This window comes from Panulirus ornatus, chromosome 11 (assembly GCF_036320965.1).
Source record: "Panulirus ornatus isolate Po-2019 chromosome 11, ASM3632096v1, whole genome shotgun sequence".
NCBI classification, from domain to species: Eukaryota; Metazoa; Arthropoda; class Malacostraca; order Decapoda; family Palinuridae; genus Panulirus; species Panulirus ornatus.
In genome coordinates this window covers 2812016-2837438 of record NC_092234.1, presented here as the reverse complement: position 1 = coordinate 2837438, position 25423 = coordinate 2812016, and the positions used below count along the sequence as shown (strand labels likewise).

At 39.1% G+C, this 25423-nt stretch overlaps 1 protein-coding gene across 1 annotated transcript; it reads left to right on the top strand.

Moving 5' to 3' along the window:
- Window positions 1-7279: 7279 nt before the first annotated feature.
- On the top strand, window positions 7280-24712 carry Set (NAP domain-containing protein SET). The gene is made up of 6 exons (XM_071666358.1): window positions 7280-7686; window positions 12953-13065; window positions 15210-15286; window positions 20382-20566; window positions 22409-22613; window positions 23945-24712. The coding sequence occupies exons 1-6, from the start codon at window positions 7426-7428 to the stop codon at window positions 23965-23967; spliced, it is 864 nt and encodes a 287-aa protein (XP_071522459.1). The 5' UTR covers window positions 7280-7425; the 3' UTR covers window positions 23968-24712.
- Window positions 24713-25423: the final 711 nt, after the last annotated feature.

Sequence of the window (25423 nt, the reverse complement as noted above, 5' to 3'; positions counted from 1 at the left end):
TGTGTTGTGTTAGTGCACCATTAGAACTTATATGATGGCAACCATAAGTAATAATTGGTCATATTGCAGTAGAAATATGGAAAACAGGTGAAGCTAGCTTTACCCATTTTTAAAGTTTCCATTATCATTATTATTTTTATTTTATTTCAGTCTGCTTGGTGTTTACCTCCCCCCTTAGTAAAAAATTTAGATTGGGTCGTCATGGTAAAATTCTTTCTTGGCTCCTTTGGAAAGTAATGATGTAAGTAAGCCAGTTGTACTTGTTCCTAAGGTTACCATTATCATTATTACTACCTTATTTTATCCTAGAGTGGAAGAATACTGGATCAAGAGAAAGGGTGGAAAAATGAGTGGTTTAGTGTGTGAGGGATCCATGCAAGTGCAAGGATAAGTGGAGACTTTTGCCGTGGCCACCCCTTTGATGGGAGTTCTTGGAGGGAATGGATGTCAAGAGATATAGATCAATAGATATTTTTTCCTGTTTGTTGTATCCAAGGGAGGCATATAAGGACAGGGTTAAGTGGGATTCTTTGCTGTGGCCACTGCCATGCATGGAGTTCATAGGGTGAACAGATGTCTTAGAAATGGATAGATTGATTGATTGCTGTTTCCCACCTTAGTGATGTTGCTTCAGTAATAGATGAGCCATCGTTGAAGAATTCTTTCATTACTCCACCTTTTGGAAGATAATGATATGGGATAGATTTCTTCACCACTGCTACACCCTTCTAGTCACCATTTTTGATGTGCTGGAGGTAATGGGTATTATCCTTTCAACCTTCTAGCTAGGGACAACTAATATTATATTCACTTTATGGGTAGGGTAGTGAGGAACGTGAATGTGAGGATCAATGAGTGGGGCTGGTTTAGTGTTTGGGATGGGGCACCTTGGGAAGTGAGACAGTTGCTATTTGCTGATGACACTACTCTGGTTGCAACTTCAAGTGCTAAACTGCAGAATCAAATATCAGTGTGTGAAAGGATAAAGTTGAGGTGTGAATGAAAATAAAGTTAAGTAGTGAAGAATGACAGGTTGGGTTGATTGGAGTGTGAGTTCGAATGAATAGAACTTTAGGAAGTGAAGTGTTTTAGTTACTTGGGAGTGGATATGCAGGGCCTGGAACCATGGGAGCTGAAGTAAGCCAAAGGGTGGTAGAGAAAGCTAAGGTCATGGATGCATTTAGGAAAGTGTGAATGACAGGTCACTGTCTGTAAGGGCAAAGATTGGGCATGTTTTATGGTACAGGTGTCCTGTGTGTGTTGTGTGGATGAATGGCCTGAGCTTTAGGTGAAGAAAAGTACAGAAGAGGGTTTATATGTTGGAATTTAAATGTTTAAAGGCAGCATGTGGTTTGAGGTGGGATTGATTGAATAAGAAATTATGCAGGAAGAGAGTATGTTAGTAAGGGAGTTGAAGGTGTGCTGAAATGGGTAGGGGCAGACTAAGGATTTATGCATGTCTGAAGTGGGGTAAAAAAGGTTAAAGAGGAAACCAAGGTGGAGGTAGAAGGATAGAGTGAAAGACGCTTTGATCAGGGCCTGAACATGCAGGAGGGTGTGAGGGATGCTTGGGATAGAGCAAATTGGAATGATCAGTCATACTGAGGGCAATGTGTTGTTAGTAGACTGGATGAGGGCATATGATGTAGTCAAGGGAAGCAATGAAAAGGTTGTGGTATGAGTGCATTATACATGACAGCAAGAGTGTGGATGTTAAGAAATGAGGCTGTTCTTTGTTCCTGGCACTATATTGTTGTTATGCTGGGAATTGCAAATAAGTAAGAGAACTATTTAGTTTAAGTGGTCATTATTAGTTATAATTGTTTTGATGCTGTCATGGTAAACCATTAGATAATCAGTGGGGTTTGGCTGCAGGTTGTAGGCTCTAGTTTTGATGCATTATGGATGCTGTCTAGAGTGAATGTTTGCAATTAAGGATGATGTATATCTTCCAAAGGCTACCTCTACGCTGTTACCCTTTGCCTTTAAGCAAGGGTGTGTCGTTATTAGAATCGTTAGCCTGGATTTTCATTTATGCATTGCTTAAGGTGAGGTGTCGTAGGACCGACAAAATGCCTGGATACTGCCATGATATACAGGTAAGGGGGATTAAAGGAAATACTTGATTAAAAGAGGTATAAGTCTGTTGTGTTCACCAAGTAAGCTGTATGGGAGAGTGGTGGTTCAGAGGATGATGGCGTGCACAGAGCATCAGATTGAGGAGGAGCGATATGGTTCCTGAAGTGGTAGGGGATATTTGGTTCAGGTGTTTACTATGAGCATGGTGTCTGAGAAGTAGTTAAATGTGACTATTATGAATGCGAAGAAAACATATGAGAGGATTGACTCATGGATTTTGGAGGAAAACTGCTACATGTAGTGAGGAGTTTTACTTTTGAGAAAGTAAGCATGGTTGGAACTATCAAGGGAGGAGGGTGAGTGGTTCCAACTGAAGATGGGTCTTTGTCAAGGATGTGTGATGTTACCATGGCTGTTTGATCTTTTAATGGGTGAGATGGTAAGGGAGTTGATAAGAACATTCAGAGAGGGGCAGGACTATATTATGCTGAGGAAGTGGGGTGATAAGTGTCAGCTACTGTTTATGGTTTACACTGCAGTGGTGGCAGAAATAAGAAAGAAGTTGCAGAAATTGGTGTTGGGGTATAGAAGAGTGTGTGAAAGGAAGATTCCAAGTTTAGTAGGGATAAGACAGGTCAGTTTGTGTATGAATTTGAATGGAAGAGTAGATGTAGCAGAGATTGAACAGGGGGAACAAGGTAAATCACAGGATGGGAGAGGGGCCAAAGGTCTTGGATTTATTTGAGTGCATTGAGAGAATTGTGTTTCATGAAAGTAGTCCCTATTGTGATTTATGGGTGCTAGCTTTGAATACAAATATATAATATATATATATATATATATATATATATATATATATATTTTTTTTTTTTTTTTTTTTTTTGTCGCTGTCTCCCGCGTTTGCGAGGTAATGCAAGGAAACAGACGAAAGAAATGGCCCAACCCACCCCCATACACATGTATATACATACACGTCCACCCACGCAAATAGTGGTTCCAACAATGTTGTGTGGTTGCGAGGCGTGGACTATGGATAGAGTTGTGCGCAGGAGGATGGATGTGCTGGAAATGAGATGTTTGAGGACAATGTGTGGTGTGAGGTGGTTTGATCGAGTAAGTAACGTAAGGGTAAGAGAGATGTGTGGAAATAAAAAGAGCATGGTTGAGAGAGCAGAAGAGGGTGTTTTGAAATGGTTTGGGCACATGGAGAGAATGAGTGAGGAAAGATTGACCAAGAGGATATATGTGTCGGAGGTGGAGGGAACGAGGAGAAGTGGGAGACCAAATTGGAGGTGGAAAGATGGAGTGAAAAAGATTTTGTGTGATCGGGGCCTGAACATGCAGGAGGGTGAAAGGAGGGCAAGGAATAGAGTGAATTGGATCGATGTGGTATACCGGGGTTGACGTGCTGTCAGTGGATTGAATCAGGGCATGTGAAGCGTCTGGGGTAAGCCATGAAAAGCTGTGTAGGTATGTATATTTGCGTGTGTGGACGTATGTATATACATGTGTATGGGGGTGGGTTGGGCCATTTCTTTCGTCTGTTTCCTCGCTACCTCGCAAATGCGGGAGACAGCGACAAAAAAATATATATATATATATATATATATATATATATATATATATATATATATATATATATATATATATATATATCTTTCTTTTTCTTTCATACTATTTGCCATTTCCCGCGTCAGCGAGGTAGCGTTAAGAACAAAGGACTGGGCCTCTGGGGAAACATCCTCATCCAGCCCCCTTCTCTGTTCCTTCCTTTGGAAAAAAAAAAAAAAAAAGAGAGGGGAGGATTTCTAGCCCCCTGCTCCCTTCCATTTTAGTCGCCTTCTATGACACGCAGGGAATACGTGGGAGGTATTCTTTCTCCCCTATCCCCAGGGAATAAATATATATATATATATATATTTTTTTTTTTTTTTTTTTTTTTTATACTTTGTCGCTGTCTCCCGCGTTTGCGAGGTAGCGCAAGGAAACAGACGAAAGAAATGGCCCAACCCCCCCCATACACATGTACATACACACGTCCACACACGGAAATATACATACCTACACAGCTTTCCATGGTTTACCCCGGACACTTCACATGCCTTGATTCAATCCACTGCCAGCATGTCAACCCCTGTATACCACATCGCTCCAATTCACTCTATTCCTTGCCCTCCTTTCACCCTCCTGCATGCTCAGGCCCCGATCACACAAAATCCTTTTCACTCCATCTTTCCACCTCCAATTTGGTCTCCCTCTTCTCCTCGTTCCCTCCACCTCCGACACATATATCCTCTTGGTCAATCTTTCCTCACTCATTCTCTCCATGTGCCCAAACCATTTCAAAACACCCTCTTCTGCTCTCTCAACCACGCTCTTTTTATTTCCACACATCTCTCTTACCCTTACGTTACTTACTCGATCAAACCACCTCACACCACACACTGTCCTCAAACATCTCATTTCCAGCACATCCATCCTCCTGCGCACAACTCTATCCATAGCCCACGCCTCGCAACCATACAACATTGTTGGAACCACTATTCCTTCAAACATACCCATTTTTGCTTTCCGAGATAATGCTCTCGACTTCCACACATTCTTCAAGGCTCCCAGAATTTTCGCCCCCTCCCCCACCCTATGATCCACTTCCGCTTCCATGGTTCCATCCGCTTCCAGATCCACTCCCAGATATCTAAAACACTTTACTTCCTCCAGTTTTTCTCCATTCAAACTTACCTCCCAATTGACTTGACCCTCAACCCTACTGTACCTAATAACCTTGCTCGTATTCACATTTACTCTTAACTTTCTTCTTTCACACACTTTACCAAACTCAGTCACCAGCTTCTGCAGTTTCTCACATGAATTAGCCACCAGCGCTGTATCATCAGCGAACAACAATTGACTCACTTCCCAAGCTCTCACATCCCCAACAGACTTCATACTTGCCCCTCTTTCCAAAACTCTTGCATTCACCTCCTAACAACCCCATCCATAAACAAATTAAACAACCAGGGAGACATCACACACCCCTGCCGCAAACCTACATTCACTGAGAACCAATCACTTTCCTCGCTTCCTACACATACACATGCCTTACATCCTCGATAAAAATTTTCACTGCTTCTAACAGCTTGCCTCCCACACCATATATTCTTAATACCTTCCACAGAACATCTCTATCAACTCTATCATATGCCTTCTCCAGATCCATAAATGCTACATACAAATCCATTTGCTTTTCTAAGTATTTCTCACATACATTCTTCAAAGCAAACACCTGATCCACACATCCTCTATATATATATATATATATATATATATATAAGTAAGTGGTTTCAGAAGTGGTAGAGGATGTGTGGATCAGGTGTTTGCTTTGAAGAATGTATGTGAGAAATAGAAAAGCAAATGGATTTGTATGTAGCATTTATGGATCTGGAGAAGGCATATGATAGAGTTGATAGAGATTCTCTGTGGAAGGTATTAAGAATATATGGTGTGGGAGGCAAGTTGTTAGAAGCAGTGAAAAGTTTTTATCGAGGATGTAAGGCATGTGTACATGTAGGAAGAGAGGAAAGTGATTGGTTCTCAGGGAATGTAGGTTTGCGGCAGAGGTGTGTGATGTCTCCATGGTTGTTTAATTTGTTTATGGATGGGGTTGTTAGGGAGGTGAATGCAAGAGTTTTGGAAAGAGGGGCAAGTATGAAGTCTGTTGTGGATGAGAGAGCTTGGGAAGTGAGTCAATTGTTGTTCGCTGATGATACAGCGCTGGTGGCTAATTCATGTGAGAAACTGCAGAAGCTGGTGACTGAGTTTGGTAAAGTGTGTGAAAGAAGAAAGTTAAGAGTAAATGTGAATAAGAGCAAGGTTATTAGGTACAGTAGGGTTGAGGGTCAAGTCAATTGGGAGGTAAGTTTGAATGGAGAAAAACTGGAGGAAGTAGTGTTTTAGATATCTGGGAGTGGATCTGGCAGAGGATGGAACCATGGAAGCGGAAGTGGATCATAGGGTGGGAGAGGGGGCGAAAATCCTGGGAGCCTTGAAGAATGTGTGGAAGTCGAGAGCATTATCTCGGAAAGCAAAAATGGGTATGTTTGAAGGAATAGTGGTTCCAACAATGTATGGTTGCGAGGCGTGTGCTATGGATAGAGTTGTGCGCAGGAGGGTGGATGTGCTGGAAATGAGATATTTGAGGACAATGTGAGGTGGTTTGATCGAGTAAGTAACGTAAGGGTAAGAGAGATGTGTGGAAATAAAAAGAGCGTGGTTGAGAGAGCAGAAGAGGGTGTTTTGAAATGGTTTGGGCACATGGAGAGAATGAGTGAGGAAAGATTGACCAAGAGGATATATGTGTCGTAGGTGGAGGGAACGAGGAGAAGTGGGAGACCAAATTGGAGGTGGAAAGATGGAGTGAAAAAGATTTTGTGTGATCGGGGCCTGAACATGCAGGAGGGTGAAAGGAGGGCAAGGAATAGAGTGAATTTAATCGATGTGGTATACCGGGGTTGACGTGCTGTCAGTGGATTGAATCAGGGCATGTGAAGCGTATGGGGTAAACCATGAAAAGCTGTGTAGGTATGTATATTTTGCATGTGTGGACGTGTATGTATATACATGTGTATGGGGGTGGGTTGGGCCATTTCTTTCGTCTGTTTCCCTGCGCTACCTCGCAAACGCGGGAGACAGCGACAAAGCAAATATATATATATATATATATATATATATATATATATATATATATATATATATATATATATATATATAAGCTAGAAATTGTAAAGTCATTTGGAACTCAAACATGATGAGTCCAGTGTGAAAATAATTGATTATGTGGGTAGCTGCATTTGATCAAAATAGGGAATTCATATATCTCCGTATATTTTATGTCTATAACAAACCCTTGGTCTTTTTTCACACTGCGATTTTTTTCTTTAAATATGCCAGTCATCTAATTATTACCGATTCACGAACGCACCGAGTCTTGGCCTCACATCATAACGCGCCAATGTTTAGACGTTCATCATGATTACAAGGAACAAAGAACACCCAGAGATTCATTTATATAATTTTTTTGAATTGTTAGTTTTCCCGCCGTCAGAAAGTAGAATGAATTCCGTCCTAGGCAGCGTACAATCCAGCTTGTGATTGGCTGGAGACGGAGCGCGAACCGCTCTGATTGGCTGCCCGGATGTTCGGTGTTGTCAGTGGGCGGCGGACCCACCTATCGCAGCGGTAGATGTGCCTGGCGTCCATTTTGGCCGGGAAGCTGTGTTGTGTTTACAGTTTGATGCCGTATCCTCGTGTAGGTGAAGGAACAGTGGGTTGTGCATTAAATTACACAAAATGTCAGAATCAGGGGCCTCTCCTGCTAAAATAAAAAAGCTAGATCCGACAGAGCAAGTTCACGAAACCCGGGAATATGACCCAGAGACCCAAAAAGCGCTGGAGGAAATAGACGCATGTCAGAATGAAATTGATCAACTCAACGAAAAAGCAAGTGAGGAAATTCTCAAGGTAGAACAAAAGTACAACAAACTAAGAAAACCTAACTTCGAGAAAAGGAGTCAAATCATCCAGCGGATCCCAAACTTCTGGGTTACTGCCGTATCCTTTTATTATGAGGTGTGACCCGTGGTGGGCCGACCTGCAGCAATATTCATTCATGAACTCGAAGTGGAGTTGACCTGTACCTGTATGGAATGTGTAAGACCTCGTGCACTTACCAGTCCTAGTTAGAAAATGGTATAAAGTAGGATTACATGTATTGTGAATAATGTGTTCACATTTATACAAATGGCCTGTCTGTCCTTATGCTTGAGATCTGATAGCACATGGTTACATGTGTGTTTGTAGCTTGCAGAATTTTGATGAGTGTGTCGGTAAGAGCAGAATGATGTGCATATGTTTATAGGCTTACTCTGACAAAAGTCTTCTGTGATACCCGGCTTCACATTTTAAATTAAAACTTGTTGGTATGCCGGTTTTAGTTGAGTTTTCTAATCCTGTTGATGTAGTACCCAAGAAGTGTTTGGCTTAGAAACAAAATAATGGATGAAAATGAGAGCAAGAGGAAAACCACGCTTTATTAAAGATATTTTAATACTATATCAAAATTGTGACAATATTTGATAAAACCTATATTGGATTTGCCTCTGAATACAATTAATCGTAACATATTTAGATGTGGAGTAATTCTTATTTGGTTGTTGTTCTAGGCCAGTCTGGGCATAAGTCCATTAGTTTTTGTCTACCCTAATGATAATTATGGGACTTGTTTTAGATCTGCACTCAAACTAGCTTTAGGAAATTGTTTTTTTATGTTTTAGTTGCTTTACATAGTTTGTTGTGATGACAAATATTGTCGTTTCTTTTGTATTGAATGTTATTAACATTTGGTTTGAAGTTAGTTTATTTGGCCTCCTCTTTGCCTCCCCTAGTTTGAATAAAGAAATTGAATAAGTTATTTAGATCTAATTTTTTATAAAGTACTATCAAAATTCTTTAGAATTAAGGCTAACTGTTCATATTGTAGATGAAGAACATTAACATCTTGTTTGGCCTATTCTAAGTATGTAGGTTTATGTTCATGTACATTTCATATTTTTAGATGCAGAAAAACTATTGGATTTTTTTGTTTGATTACCATAAGGTTCGAGCATTTGTTGTACAGGAAAAACACATCATTGGATTGACCAATCCTAAATGCTAGTGGCGTGGGTGTGGAGGTGGGTGCCACACATGGCTTGAATCAAGGTGTATAACCACCTACTGTGGTCACAGCATGTCACTGAAACCTTTGGGTAGCTCCAGTGACTCACCCTTTTCTTGGTTTACCAGTGACCAGCCAACAGAGCTGAACCTGTGAGCAGAATTCAACTTGTGGTAGGAAATAATAGATGTAGAATGATGCTAGTAGCACCCAACTGTTTTAGCATAGGATGATGTTAAGAACACCAAAGATGTGAAAAAAGTGTTGGTAGCATATCATGAAAGTTGTTTTGATGTAAAATTAGGTGATATATGTTAAAAATCAACAAAACTTATGAAACCACTGCTTTACCTCTTGCAATAACAATTTATCTTCAGTATTCCAGTTGAAATATACTAGTCAAACTTATATTTAAGTTCAATACAGATAGTGCTTAGTGTTAACAAGATGATACAGCAAACAAATATGGTATCCTTAGCAGCAGACAGATTTGATTTTAGTAAATTTCTATTGCTGTCTCTTTAGGTGAAAATTTTTATAGCTTTTGATGGTTTGTTTAACGTTGCTGTCCTTTGCATCAGTGTGGTAATGCCAGGAAACAGATTAAGAAAGACTGCATCTGCTTACATCCATACAGGAACTGTCATGTGTAATGCACCTAAACCACAGCTCCATATCCACATCCAGGCCCCACAGAGCTTTGTGTGATTTACCCCTGTTTCATATGCCCTGGTTCAGTTGATTAACAGCACATATTGTTACATATATATATAAATATATATATATATATATATATATATATATATATATATATATATATATATATATATATATATATATATATATATATCCCTGGGGATAGGGGAGAAAGAATACTTCCCACGTATTCCCTGCGTGTCGTAGAAGGCGACTAAAAGGGGAGGGAGCGGGGGGCTGAAAATCCTCCCCTCTCACTTTTTTTTTTAATTTTCCAAAAGAGGGAACAGAGAAGGGGCCCAGGTGAGGATATTCCCTCAAGGGCCCAGTCCTCTGTTCTCAACGCTACCTCGCTAATGCGGGAAATGGCGAATAGTATGAAAGAAAAGAAATATATATATATATATATATATATATATATATATATATATATATATATATATATATTTTTTTTTTTATACTTTGTCGCTGTCTCCCGCGTTTGCGAGGTAGCGCAAGGAAACAGACGAAAGAAATGGCCCAACCCCCCCCCATACACATGTATATACATACGTCCACACACGCAAATATACATACCTACACAGCTTTCCATGGTTTACCCCAGACGCTTCACATGCCTTGATTCAATCCACTGACAGCACGTCAACCCCGGTATACCACATCGCTCCAATTCACTCTATTCCTTGCCCTCCTTTCACCCTCCTGCATGTTCAGGCCCCGATCACACAAAATCTTTTTCACTCCATCTTTCCACCTCCAATTTGGTCTCCCTCTTCTCCTTGTTCCCTCCACCTCCGACACATATATCCTCTTGGTCAATCTTTCCTCACTCATCCTCTCCATGTGCCCAAACCACTTCAAAACACCCTCTTCTGCTCTCTCAACCACGCTCTTTTTATTTCCACACATCTCTCTTACCCTTACGTTACTCACTCGATCAAACCACCTCACACCACACATTGTCCTCAAACATCTCATTTCCAGCACATCCATCCTCCTGCGCACAACTCTATCCATAGCCCACGCCTTGCAACCATACAACATTGTTGGAACCACTATTCCTTCAAACATAGCCATTTTTGCTTTCCGAGATAATGTTCTCGACTTCCACACATTCTTCAAGGCCCCCAGAATTTTCGCCCCCTCCCCCACCCTATGATCCACTTCCGCTTCCATGGTTCCATCCGCTGCCAGATCCACTCCCAGATATCTAAAACACTTCACTTCCTCCAGTTTTTCTCCATTCAAACTCACCTCCCAATTGACTTGACCCTCAACCCTACTGTACCTAATAACCTTGCTCTTATTCACATTTACTCTTAACTTTCTTCTTCCACACACTTTACCAAACTCAGTCACCAGCTTCTGCAGTTTCTCACATGAATCAGGATGGAGTGAAAAAGATTTTGAGCGATTGGGGCCTGAACATACAGGAGGGTGGAAGGCGTACAAGGAATAGAGTGAATTGGAACGATGTGGTATACCGGGGTCGACTTGCTGTCAATGGATTGAACCAGGGCATGTGAAGCATCTGGGGTAAGCCATGGAAAGTTTTGTGGGGCCTGGATTTGGAAACGGAGCTGTGGTTTCGGTGCATTACACATGACAGCTAGTCTGAGTGTGGACGAATGTTGCCTTTGTTGTCCTTTCCTAGCGCTACCTTGCGTGCACGTGGGGGAAGGGGGTGTCATTTCATATGTGGCGGAGTGGTGGCGGGAATGGAAGAAGGCAGCATGTATGAATATGTGCATGTGTATATATCTGTGTATGTATATGTATGCATATGTTGAAATGTGTAGGTATGTATATGTGCTTGTGTGGGCATTTATGTACATCTTGCAAAAATCGACCTGTGGTGCTAATGGGTTACAAGTTGTTTGGGATGCAGCTTACAGCTCTGGCACTTAAGGTCCTTGTGTTAGCAGCGCTGTTTGAAAATATACTTTGTGCTCATGCATCCTAAGTATTTGCAGGCTGAGTATTGTATGGTGATGTGTATTTTGAGCAAAATTAAGGTAGGCTGAGGTCAGTGAATGATTTTCTTCATATTGTACTGGTTTAGTTTAGCTAAAGTAAAAACAAAAAAAGAACTGAACCTAAGCATGCCTGTGTGAAAAATATACTGTGTTCAAAGATCCTAAGTACATGCATGTCGAGAATTGTATGGTGGTGATGTGTATTTTGTGGGATGGTTTCAGGACAAGTAATGTGGAAAATGCAACTTTTGCATGAAGGATCTTGTTATGTAATGAATCACTGTTTTTAGTGCCAGAGAAGTGGATGTCTAGATCACAGATGAGATAGTGTATCATGCATGTCTGGGAAGTGGATTTCAAAGTGGATCTATATGTGTTGGATTGGGTTGCTTGGGAGCATTTGTTTAATTTTGGGTTTTTAATGTGATTGTATTTTGTTAATATGGTGTTTGCCTAGGGTGGGTGTTTGAATATAGTTTTATAAAGTGTAAGGTAGAGGCAAGCTCTTTGTTTCTGCATGAAGGTTGTTGATGTAGTAGTTTGGTGTGAAGTGGGTGGATCAGTTGCAAAAAATAGGTCTGTTGGATTGTACTGGAAGAATTTTTTGTTTATTTTTACAGATGTTGAGAATTGGTTTTTGCTAAGCAACTGGTTATTGTTCTGAGTACTATCCTTTTTATGGATACAATGTAGCTTTATGTTTACTCCGTAAAGGATGATGACAAGGCATTTGAGGTGGATGAACTATACAGAAGATGCTTAAGGATTCTTTTTGTAGTGCAAAACTGGCATTGGTGAATTTCTTAAGTGCATTAAGTTTATGATCTGTGTTGACGTTAGTGATGGTGTCGGTGGATGTCATATATGTTATATGTGACTAAAATAAAAGCACAAAAAACATGAAAATATCAGAGGATGATGCATGCATGTTTGACCTCTTGCAGTGCTGACAAACAACTGGCTCAAGAGCAGAGGTTAAGGCTGTGTTGTGTGTCAGGTGAAGCTCTGAGCCACTTAGGTTATTTCTTACAAATGAGTGATGCCCTGCATAAAAAAATCTTTGGATTTTGGAGGTTTTTGGATTCACTGTCTTTATCTAATGTGGTAGCTATTTTGTTGAATGGAGATGTAGGATGGAATCGTACACTTTAGGGATTAAATGGGTGTCTGGATTTCTGTGGGGATGCAGACATTCTGTTTTAAGTAGCTGTTATTCTAATTGTGTGAAGTAATGCTGCTTATCTGTTGTTGTTCTTGCATTGATAAGATGCTGTTATGTAATCATATGATCACTTACATATGCACTGTCATGTATTTGTTTATTGAGATACATAAATATGCTACATGAACAAGAAATCCTTGTGAGAATGATTGAGGTCAGTATTGTATTGGAAAGATATCATGTCTGTAGTTGTCAAGGCAAAGTGGACTTTATTTTGTTTTGTTTGAAATTTTGTGGCTTTGAGAATTTTCCTTAATTTGTGCCCAGTTTGTAAATCATCCCCAGATCTCAGCCATACTTGAAGAGGAGGAAGAGGAATGTCTACACTATTTGACCAAATTAGACGTAGAGGAATTTGATGATATTAAGTCCGGTTACAGGTTGGTGGGAAGTTCTTTCTCTGTTGTACTGTAAAGGTAAAAAAAAATCTTTTCATATATATCACAAGTTGGTTCTGTGTACAACACTCTTAATTCTGAAATGTTTCAAGTCCAAAATGATGTTGATTGAAATGTTGCAAGTCAAGACATGTGTGTCTTAGCAAGAGGAAATGTGTTTGATGAATAGGGTGTTGTAGACAGTACATTACAAGGAACACTTTTGATATCAGTATTATATATAGTGATGATAGATAGTGAAAGAGGCAAAAGAAATTAGGATAAGGTGCTTTGCAGAAACACTTGAAATGGAATGCTCTGAGACTAAGAGAAACTGTAAACTGTTGTAAACGATCCAAACCTTTCATGTACCCTCAGAGTGCTGTTTCTCCAGTAGTTGCCTCTTCACATTCAGATGTTCCTCATCTCGTGATCAATTGTTTTACCCTGCCAATGACCCTTACCATTGGTTTATCGAGACTGACTTGGAGAGCTATTTATTAGGGTGTCACTTCATTGTATCCAGAAATAGTCAAATTGTATCATGTGTAATTGCACTTTTAATTTACAGGACTTTAGGGAATTTATATTGTGTATTTCTTGCATGGCAGTTTGATAGGAGAACAGTTTATTGTCTAACATTTGTTACCACACCCATGTTCTGTGCTCCTCTGCTGGGTGTTGTGTTATTTTATTATTTCTTTAGATCTGTAATTGCTACTGTTTTGGCTATTACTTTATCATTATACATAGCCTGACTTCCAATGAGCTGTTTTATATCATTTTGATACCTTTTTTTTATACATATTCTTATTAGCTTGCCTTCATGCCTGGCACTTCCCCACCCCACAGGAAACAGCATTGCTACCCCCAGTTTCATTGAGGTAACACCAGGAAAACAGACAGAAAAGGCCACATTCATTCACTTTCAGTCTCTAACTGTCATGTGTAATGCACCAAAAACACAGCTCTCTATCCACATTCAGGCCCCAAAGACCTTTCTCTGGTTTACCCCAGACATTTCACATTCCCTGGTTCAGTCCATTGATAGCGTGTCAACTCCGGTATACCACATTGTTCCAGTGTTCCAATTCACTCTATTCCTTGCACGCCTCTCACCCTCCTGTACGTTCAGGCCCCAATTGCTCAAAATCTTTTTCACTCCATCCTTCCACCTCCAGTTTGGTCTCGCATTTCTTCTTGTTCCTTCCACCTCTGACACATATATCCTCTTTGTCAATCTGTCCTCTCTCATTCTCTCCATAGGCCCATACCATTTCAACACACTCTCTTCTGCTCTCTTAACCACACTCATTGTATTTCCACACATCTCTTACCCTTTCTTTACTTACTCGGTCAAACCAACTCACACACGTGTTTTCCTCAAACATTTCATTTCCAACACATCCACCCTCCTTTGTACAACCCTATCTAACCATATAACATTGTTAGAACTTCAATTCTTTTAAATATACCCATTTTTGCTCTCCGAGATAACGTTCTTACCTTCCACACATTCTTCTTCGCTCCCAGAACCTTCGCCCCCCCACCCCCTCCTTTTGACTCTCTTCTGCTTCCTTGGTTCCATTCGCTGCTAAGTCCACTCCCAGATATCTAAAACACTTCACTTCCTCCAATTTTTCTCTGGTCAACTTGTCCCTCAACCCTGCTGAACCTAATAACCTCATGTTACAGCATATAAGTTTGTGTTGTTTTCCTTCTCATTTTAGCTTCTTTTTTTTTTATTTAGGAACAATGTCATCTTTGTTAAGAGTCTTTAGGCCAATATGATACACAAAATAACATTACAGTAAGTGTTAAGCATTGATGTTAAAAATATTTTATTTCTACAGTTTGGTGTGTAGGGAATTTTTTTGACATGAGTGTTACTTTCCACACAGCTGTTGAAACTTAAAGTTTAAAAGTTCACACCTGCTTGTGATAGTGGTATTTATGATTTTTTCCTAACATACTCTGTACTTTGAGTTAGAGGACAAATAATTTAAATGTAAGAATATTTGTATGATAAACATTTATCTTTCTCTTAGAGTTGAGCATGAGGAGAAAAGCCAAGCAGTGTATGATCTTGATCATAATCAGAAATAGCTTTATTGTGTAGATACTGTATAACTATTCTTTTCTTTCAGAATCAAATTCTATTTCGATGAAAATCCATACTTTGAAAATGAAGTTCTTACGAAAGAGTTTCACCTTGGCTCCACAGGTAAGACTTTCTGCCAGCTTATGAGGATTACCAATGTAAAACCTCTTTTATATGCCATGATCTTGTCTTTACACCAATATTTTCTTCTGGACATCCTTCTCATCTACATACTTTACCACTTCCATTCTTGGCCTTACTTTTGGCTCTCCTTCATATGAGCTTCCTCTCATCTACTATAAATACTCTTTTAGTCAGTTGAGTATCTTTACCATTCTATACCACAAAGATACTCTATCTTTTACTTTGTCAACTACTCTCATTTCAGGTTATGAATCACTTTACTTTTTGAACCATTAGAACTTTTCTTACTGGTGATATATTGTATACACTTTTCAATTTTTGCTTATAATATCTTGCACACTTAGTGTTATATGATGAGGCAGTTTTCTAGCCTCAACTTTTCCAAGGGCATTGGGACTTAGGATTCTATTTGTCCTTACGTTCCATTCATACTCTGTTTCAAATTAAAATTTATGATTTTTGAGCTTTGCTAAATCATTTAGGATTTTTATCAGACTTTTTGTGGCAAAGATTAAAGCACCAACCCAGGTAGACGATAAGGCCTGTCAGTAAGAGCTGTATCCTTTGATGTGGAATAAGATGACTAAGGACATTGTTATTGCAGACAGCATAGACATATTTGAGAAGTTGTATGAGAATGTGCAAGAAATGGAGCCCCATGAGTTTAAAACTTCCTCCCTGTGCAGTACAATTAGGTAATTACATGGACATTCTTTGGGAAACATGATTCAATTTATAAAGTGCCACATGGTTAGGCCTGCCACTGCTGTGCCTGTATACCTGTGTGGGTTAGGAATAACTATGATGTATTGTCATGTATTGATGTATACATCAAATATATGATTTTCATATTTCTTGTGTTGGTTCTTCATTAATATTTGTTGGAAATTATAACTTAAGATGAGAAAGAATACTACCAAAATACCTTCTGAATGTTGTTGAGGTAGGATATCAGAGCAAGAAATTCTTTCCACCTGTATAATCACTGCCCTAAAGTTAGTACAGAAGATGGTGACTGGTTAGGATTTTTCCTGAAAGGCTTGGTCACCTGTTCCTGACACTGCTTTGCTAAGGTGGGAAAGGCAAGCAGGCATAATGTTAGAAAAAAATATGAACTTGATACTCTGTATATTGACAAAATATGGTCCATTGTTTTATTTTTCAGTGATTAGGTTGGTGATGGAATTCTTCAGTTTGGGTTTATTCTAAGGTCTGTTTCCTGGCGTCACCTCGCTGATGCGGGAAACTGCGATCAGGTATATTCCTTGCATGGTGTAGAAGGCGACTAAAAGGGGTGGGGGACCTTGAGGCTGGAAATCCTCCCCTCCCAGTATTTACTTTTCCAAAAAAGAAAAAGGAACAGAGAAGGGGGCTAAGTGAAGAAATTCATATTCCCTCTAAGACTTAGTCCTGTGTTCTTAATGCAGGAAATGGCATTACACATGACAGCTAGAGACTGAGTGTGAATGAATGTGGTCCTTTTTTTTTTTTTTTTTTTTTTTTTTTTCTGGCATTACCTTGCTGGAAGGGGGATGGAGGCTGTTTTCATGTGTGGTAGGGTGGCGACGGAAATGGATGAAGGCAGCAAGTATGAATATGTACATGTGTATATATCTATATGTCTGTGTATGTATTATGTAGGAATACATTGAAATTGTATTTCTATCTAATGTGTTTACTTATTGTTCCAACTTACTATTTCTACCCTAATACTCCTACCTAATAACATGTCCAACATTATTCTAAAGTGAGGCAAACCCTGATGTAATTGACCGGGAGATTATTTTCTCTCCAAACTTTTTGGATGGTATTTGTTGTATATGTCCAGAGACTGGGTAATGTGTAAGCAAATTATGCCATGTGCTGTACAAATGTGCATTACTGTTTCCTTTATTATCCTAGGTCATCATTGATTAAGCTGCAGTGATGATCTGACATAGTTATGATTAACATACCACAGACAGTGTGGTGGCTCAGTTGCAAAATATCACTATTATTATTGTTGTTATTATTATTATTATTATTATTATTATTATTATTATTATTATTATTATTATTGTTATTATTATTATTATCCCTGGGGATAGGGGAGAAAGAATACTTCCCACGTATTCCCTGTGTGTCGTAGAAGGCGACTAAAAGGGGAGGGAGCGGGGGGCTGGAAATCCTCCCCTCTTTTCTTTTTTTTTAATTTTCCAAAAAAAGGAACAGAGAAGGGGGCCAGGTGAGGATGTTCCCTCAGAGGCCCAGTCCTCTGTTCTTAACGCTACCTTGCTGATGCGGGAAATGGCGAATAGTTTGAAAAAAAAAACATTGAAATGTATGTGTGTGTGTATGGGCATTTATGTATATACACATGTATGTGGGTGGGTTGGGCCATTCCTCGTCTGTTTCCTTGCTCTACCTCGCTGACGCAGGAGACAGCGATTAAGTATAATAAAAATGTATGGATATTATTTATTCATTTATTCATTTGTTATACATAATCGTTTCACATCTCAGTGAGGTAGCACTAGGAAACAGACAAAAAGTAAAAAAGACTTTGAGCGATCGTAGCCTGAACTTACAGGAGGGTGAAAGGTGTGCAAGGAATTGAGAGAATTGGAACAATGTGGTATACCGGGGTTGATGTGCTGTCAATGAATTGAACCAGGGCATGTGAAGCGTCTGGGGTAAACCATGGAAAGCTTTGTGGGGCCTGGATGTGGAAAGGGAGCTGTGGTTTCGGTGCTGTACACATGACAGCTAGAGACCGAGTGTGAATGAATGTGGCCTTTGTTGTGTTTTCCTAGCGCTACCTCGCCCGCGTGGGGGGGAGGGTGGTGCCATTTCATGTGTGGCGGGGTGATGACGGGAATGGATGAAGGCAGTAAGTATGAGCATGTACATGTGTATATATGTATATGTCTGTGGATGTATATGTATGTATATGTTGAAATGTGTAGGTATGTATATGTGCATGTGTGTGTGCGTGTGTATATATATATATATATATATATATATATATATATATATATATATATATATATATATATATATATATTATTATATTTTTTTTTATTATACTTTGTCGCTGTCTCCCGCGTTTGCGAGGTAGCGCAAGGAAACAGACGAAAGAAATGGCCCAACCCCCCCCCCATACACATGTATATACATACGTCCACACACGCAAATATGCATACCTACACAGCTTTCCATGGCTTACCCCAGACGCTTCACATGCCTTGATTCAATCCACTGACAGCACGTCAACCCCGGTATACCACATCGCTCCAATTCACTCTATTCCTTGCCCTCCTTTCACCCTCCTGCATGTTCAGGCCCCGATCACACAAAATCTTTTTCACTCCATCTTTCCACCTCCAATTTGGTCTCCCTCTTCTCCTTGTTCCCTCCACCTCTGACACATATATCCTCTTGGTCAATCTTTCCTCACTCATCCTCTCCATGTGCCCAAACCACTTCAAAACACCCTCTTCTGCTCTCTCAACCACGCTCTTTTTATTTCCACACATCTCTCTTACCCTTACGTTACTCACTCGATCAAACCACCTCACACCACACATTGTCCTCAAACATCTCATTTCCAGCACATCCATCCTCCTGCGCACAACTCTATCCATAGCCCACGCCTCGCAACCATACAACATTGTTGGAACCACTATTCCTTCAAACATAGCCATTTTTGCTTTCCGAGATAATGTTCTCGACTTCCACACATTCTTCAAGGCCCCCAGAATTTTCGCCCCCTCCCCCACCCTATGATCCACTTCCGCTTCCATGGTTCCATCCGCTGCCAGATCCACTCCCAGATATCTAAAACACTTCACTTCCTCCAGTTTTTCTCCATTCAAACTCACCTCCCAATTGACTTGACCCTCAACCCTACTGTACCTAATAACCTTGCTCTTATTCACATTTACTCTTAACTTTCTTCTTCCACACACTTTACCAAACTCAGTCACCAGCTTCTGCAGTTTCTCACATGAATCAGCCGCCAGCGCTGTATCATCAGCGAACAACAACTGACTCACTTCCCAAGCTCTCTCATCCCCAAGAGACTTCATACTTGCCCCTCTTTCCAAAACTCTTGCATTTACCTCCCTAACAACCCCATCCATAAACAAATTAAACAACCATGGAGACATCACACACCCCTGCCGCAAACCTACATTCACTGAGAACCAATCACTTTCCTCTCTTCCTACACGTACACATGCCTTACATCCTCGATAAAAACTTTTCACTGCTTCTAACAACTTTCCTCCCACACCATATATTCTTAATACCTTCCACAGAGCATCTTTATCAACTCTATCGTATGCCTTCTCCAGATCCATAAATGCTACATACAAATCCATTTGCTTTTCTAAGTATTTCTCACATACATTCTTCAAAGGAAACACCTGATCCACACATCCTCTACCACTTCTGAAACCACACTGCTCTTCCCCAATCTGATGCTCTGTACATGCCTTCACCCTCTCAATCAATACCCTCCCATATAATTTACCATATATACATGTGTATGTGGGTTGGTTGGGCCATTCTTTTGTCTGTTTCTTTGCGCTACCTCGCTAATGTGGGAGACAGCGACATAATATAATTAAAAGAAATATGCATATCCATCCCAGGAGCTATTTCCTTCTGATTCAGAGTAGCCTTTACTACTCCCTGAACACTTACAGTGTTAGGGTTGGGGTATGATCTACAGAACACCACATTGCTGGACTAAGGTAAGTTTACACTACACATATTAAGTTGTGGGTTCATAGTGCATAGGGGAAAAATTTAGGATGTAACAGAATTTCAGTTTTTATTGGACCACTGTTTTACCCATTGATTCTTTTAGTATGGGGTTTTACTGTTTTTTGTACCCATGGGGTGTGCTGTCTTCAGCAACTGTTTTTTCTGGGTAAAGTAAGCATTGATATTGATATTGTCTGTTTATTGTGATGCAAAGCTTTAAATGAAATCTAATTACAAAATAATTTTGTTCAAACCTATTTGATTCTCCAGCATCCGTCATTGCTAAGGAACCACATTTGGAGCATGTATTTATCTTTTTTACCAGGTGACCCAGCTTCACAGTCTACGGAAATTAAATGGAAAAGCGGACACAACCTGGTAGAACGGTTTCGACAGAGGATGCAGCAAGGAGAGAAAGGGGGAACGGGTCGGAAACGTCCTCTTGAACTTCGTTCATTCTTTTCTTGGTTTTCTGATCATGGGGATCCATCAGCTGATGAAATTGCAGAGGTAGTTTTTTATTCAGTACTTCTAGACACTCATTTGGGCAGGTTTAAAAACACCAAAGCTAATTGATTTTTTAAACATATTTTTCTCTGTATGTGATGAGCACTAAGCTTTAAGTGTAGCATTGTAACAAAATCCCATTGGAGTTAGATGCCCTTTCTCTTGGTAAATAAGAGAAGAAAAATGGTGAAAAAAGGGATACCAAAAGATATAAAAGAGTAAGTTATATGAATAGAGATATTGTGAAGGAGAAAGAACAGACAGGATTGAAGAGCTTTTACTCTGTGGCTGGGGCATATATGTCCTTATGTTTTTTTATTTTTTTTCCCGGTTCATTGCAGTAAGGGTGTATACATTAATAATTTCTGAGTTGGCCACCTCAGCCATGAAGCATGATGCTTTACCATTATGGTGACATCCCATGTTTTGATACCAGACACTTAGCTTTTTTTTCACTGGTTAGTACATATAGAAGTGTCAAGGTACCCTGCATGAGATCTGTAATAATTTTTGAAGCTATATCATTCATACATGATAATAAATATTGGTGATGAAAACCCTCAGTAATCATTAGTTTTTAACAAACACTTCCAAAAATATCATTTATCGTGTACTTCATACATATGCCTGGCAGCGGAGCACTGTAAGTAAAAGGGTGTGTAGGATATATGTGTAATTTTACTTTGAAAATTGTTAATAATGGTAACAAAATTATAGAGATAATTTTTGATACAATATTAAAGAATATTGTATATGCAGAGCGTACAATAGACATTTGGACTGCTGCAATGGAATGTTTATGAAGTTTACAGACCATCCACCTCAACCTTTTTAGACCCCTGTAACTTCCCACCTGGTATTTGTCACCTCTCTTTCCAGTATTTGTCCTGGCAAACATTTATCACAATACCTTTTAGCAAGTGTTTTAGAAAAAAGTATTCTGTTGAATGTAAAATTCATATATTCATATTTATGCAGGGGAAAGTATTTGTTAATTTTGTCAGATACTGTTTTTCAGTGCAAGTTGGCTTAGTGGAGATGGTTGTAGGAGGGAGTGGTTATAAATTTGATTCATTGGTGATGTTGTCAGAAGAGGTTAAGAAGGAAGCAGAGAAAGGATAAATGGAGTATCTTTGTTGTTGTCATATTTGATGCTTGTTTTGTAACATTTTAACATAGGATGAATCATCAGACTAAATTTCAGAATTGATTCTAGTCCATGTAGAAGTCAGACTAGCCTAAGATCAAGATTAATGCATCATGAATTGGTTAATGTCGTAACTCTTATTCATTTATGTTGTTATTAGTTAGGAAACAAGTGCATCACCTCGCTGAGTTTGTTTGTCCTATTATGGAGAACTTAGTCATTCTAAAATGAGAAAAAACTAGCTGTTTTGATTTGGATGTCCTGCCTTCCAGTTTTTATATATTACAGATATTTAGAATTCCTGTAATTCCTGAAAAAAAATTCTGGTTAAAATTTAACTGTATAATCAAGTTGTACAGTGATAAAAGCCCTTCTGTCACATTATGGATAATCTCTTGTAGTTTGTTTATAAGTAGAGAAAATACAAAAACACTTCCTGGTAATTAGCTGGTTGGCTGGTGATATGACTGATATCCGTTAGTACTTTGATAGTTTGTCACATGGAACAAAGTATTATGCAAATATAGTTTCATTTCAAGCAATCAGGAATTTCTTATTTTCATGGAAGTAGCTCCTGTCACTATGAGTATAGCTCAAACTTATGTCTTTTTTTTATGTTCGTGAAAATATGTATGTTTTATCTGAAGATTTTTTTTTTTCAGAAGACTTGTGGACTAATGAGGTTTGTATTTAATTAGGTTATCAAGGATGACATGTGGCCAAATCCCCTGCAGTATTTCCTAGTGCCCGATATTGAGGTAGAGAATGGTGAAGGAGATGATGATGAAGATGAACTAGATGATGAGGAAGTAGATGACAATGTGGTCGTGGTTGAGGAAGAAATTGAAGAGGTAGATGAAGAAGGTGTAGAAGAGGAGGAGGAAGAGGAAGTACAGGGAGAAGGTAAAAAATGTAATACAAACTAATAATCTATATTATGCTTTGCAGTCTTGATATCATTGTAAATTATATAGTTTAATAATCACAGTTACTACAACTTTAGCTGACATGAGTGAGCAAATCAACTTAAAGAGTACTGATTTTTTTGAAGAGCATTTAAGGTAAGGTGGAGGTAGGATTTGTTAGAGAATGAATATGTGATGGAGAAATTTTAGGGGTAAAATATGAATGGTTTACAATATATTAAGAGTTGGGAGAGTTAGAAGGTATGGTTAGGAAACTAGACCTTGTTTGTAGAGATAGGACTTCTGAAGTAAGAATTAGAGAACAGTGAATTTAGATATTTTACCTTGTACATAATTGCCTTTCCTGTTTTCTCATCAGAAACAGACAAGTTGGTGATCTCATTTGTACACCCCAGTCCCTAGCTGCTATGTATAATGGCCCAAAACGATTCCATCAGTCACGGCCAGGCTCCACAGACTACTCCATGATTTACATTGATGGCTTTTAAGTGCCCAGGCTTAACCCAATAATAACATATTGCCTTACCATATGCCACGTTACCTCTTTTCTTTCTATCCAGTGCATGCTTTTCATCTTCTTGAATGTTCAAGCCTTGATATCTCAAAGCCTCCTTTCCTCTATCTTGCATCTCTGACTTAGTCATTTTCTTGTTGCTCCCTCCACATCCAACACGTATATCATCATTATTCTCTGTAAAGATTTCCTAGAACATTTTCTGCTTGTGCAGTCATGCAGCTTTAGAAAGTTTTAGTCATCAACTACGGAGTGTTTTTTGGAGAACCCTCTGTCATGGAGAATTAATTTGGAGTTGAGTGGTATTTGTTCTAGTGTAGGAGCACTAAATTATTTGATTTTTTTGTATGTTTCCTTCTCCCTTAACTACTTTGGTGTGACTATTTAAGATATGGGGTAAGTAGTGGGTTAGATGAAACGGTTGGCTGTGCACATTTGGTTATTTATTGGGGATTTAAAAAGATGGCTGGAGAGTAATGTTCATTTTGATTGGAAGTTTTCTTAAAATGTCTGCTTTGAGTTAAATTATCTCTGGAGCTGTGGTAGTTACATATGCAGGTTTTGTACAGCAAGAACATTAGTGATAGTATATGTCACCTTAGAGGAAAGACAGTCATTGTAATTTTTAGGGGAAAGATTCATAGGCCCACTAGAAACTTCTGTACACAGAAATTTTATTCTAAGATTTTAGACATAAGGAAGCATTTGAGTGGTAAGACCTTACTCAGCGCTAGTGTAAATTACTGTGTTGTAACACAGTATGTACATCTTACTTGTAATACTTTTGTCAACAGAAGATGGTGAAGCAGATGAGTGAGGAAGACTGTAGCTGTGGCTGTGAGGTTCCAGCAAGAATGCTGCCTAAGCTTTAACAGTCATAAATAGGAATGGTCTCAATGGATCATATGATCAGACTACCTTTGCTAGTTATAGATCAGTTCTAGGAAGTTACTGTTCTCATTAAGTATACTTCAGTCTTATACTATAACCAAAGGGAAAAAATTATAAAATAATTTTCTAATGGTCAGTATTTGTGAAGTTTAACAAAAGAGCATGCGTAGGCAAGACTTTTCCTGCAATATTTAATAATTTTTTGTCATGGCCATACCATATGTAATTGGTAAACCCTTAGAAAAATCTATTTCAAATAGAAAGCTGAAGTTGCAGTGCAACAGCAATGACACTTGAAGGACAGAAACAGTTTAGTATGGCAATTTTTTTTATATAATTTAAACTATCTTGGTATATATACTTTGTCCAAATGAAGTCCTATGTAAGTTAGCATGTGTACAGTGGGTATGCATTAATTTATAAGCATGAAAATATTATTACTTTTTTTATATAAAGATAGATTGCAAGATTTTTATTGTTGGGAGTATCTAGCATACCCATTGGACACTTGAATCTGAGAGTTCTATGCTTCAAAACTACGTTGTAGGGAATACAATTAGAAATATTTAATAGAATGATGAGATGATTCATGTACAAGTTTTCTACAGTGGGAACAAAAGTAACATGTCACGATGTATGATCATTCCTAGCATTAAAAGTCAGTTTTTTAATGTGCATTTCATATCCATTTTGCTTCCCCTCCCCTCCCTTTAGACTCTTTAAACATGGTAGATTCAGTATTAGCAGTTGATGTAAGTTTTGGGCACAGCGATTATGTATAATGAATAAATATAAATATTATATATATATTTTTTTTATTATTATACTTTGTCGCTGTCTCCCGCGTTAGCGAGGTAGCGCAAGGAAACAGACAAAAGAATGGCCCAAACTACCCACATACACATGTATATACATAGACACCCACACAGGCACATATACATAAACAGACATTTATACACATGTACATATTCACACATACTGCCTTCATCCATTCCCCACTGCCACACATGAAATGGCACCCCCTTCCCCCACATGCGTGCGAGGTAGCACTAGGAAAAGACAACAAAGGCCACATTCGTTCACACTCAGTCTCTATCTGTCATGTATAATGCACCGAAACCACAGCTCCCTTTCCACATCCAGGCCTCACAGACCTTTCCATGGTTTACCCCAGATGCTTCACATGCCCTGGTTCAATCCATTGACAGCACGTCGACCCCAGTATGCTACATCATTCCAATTCACTCTATTCCTCGCACACCTTTCACCCTCCTGTATGTTCAGACTCTGATCGCTCAAAATCTTAACTCATCCTTCCCTCTCCAATTTGGTCTCCTGCTTCTTGTTCCCTCCACCTCTGACACATATATATATCTTCTTTG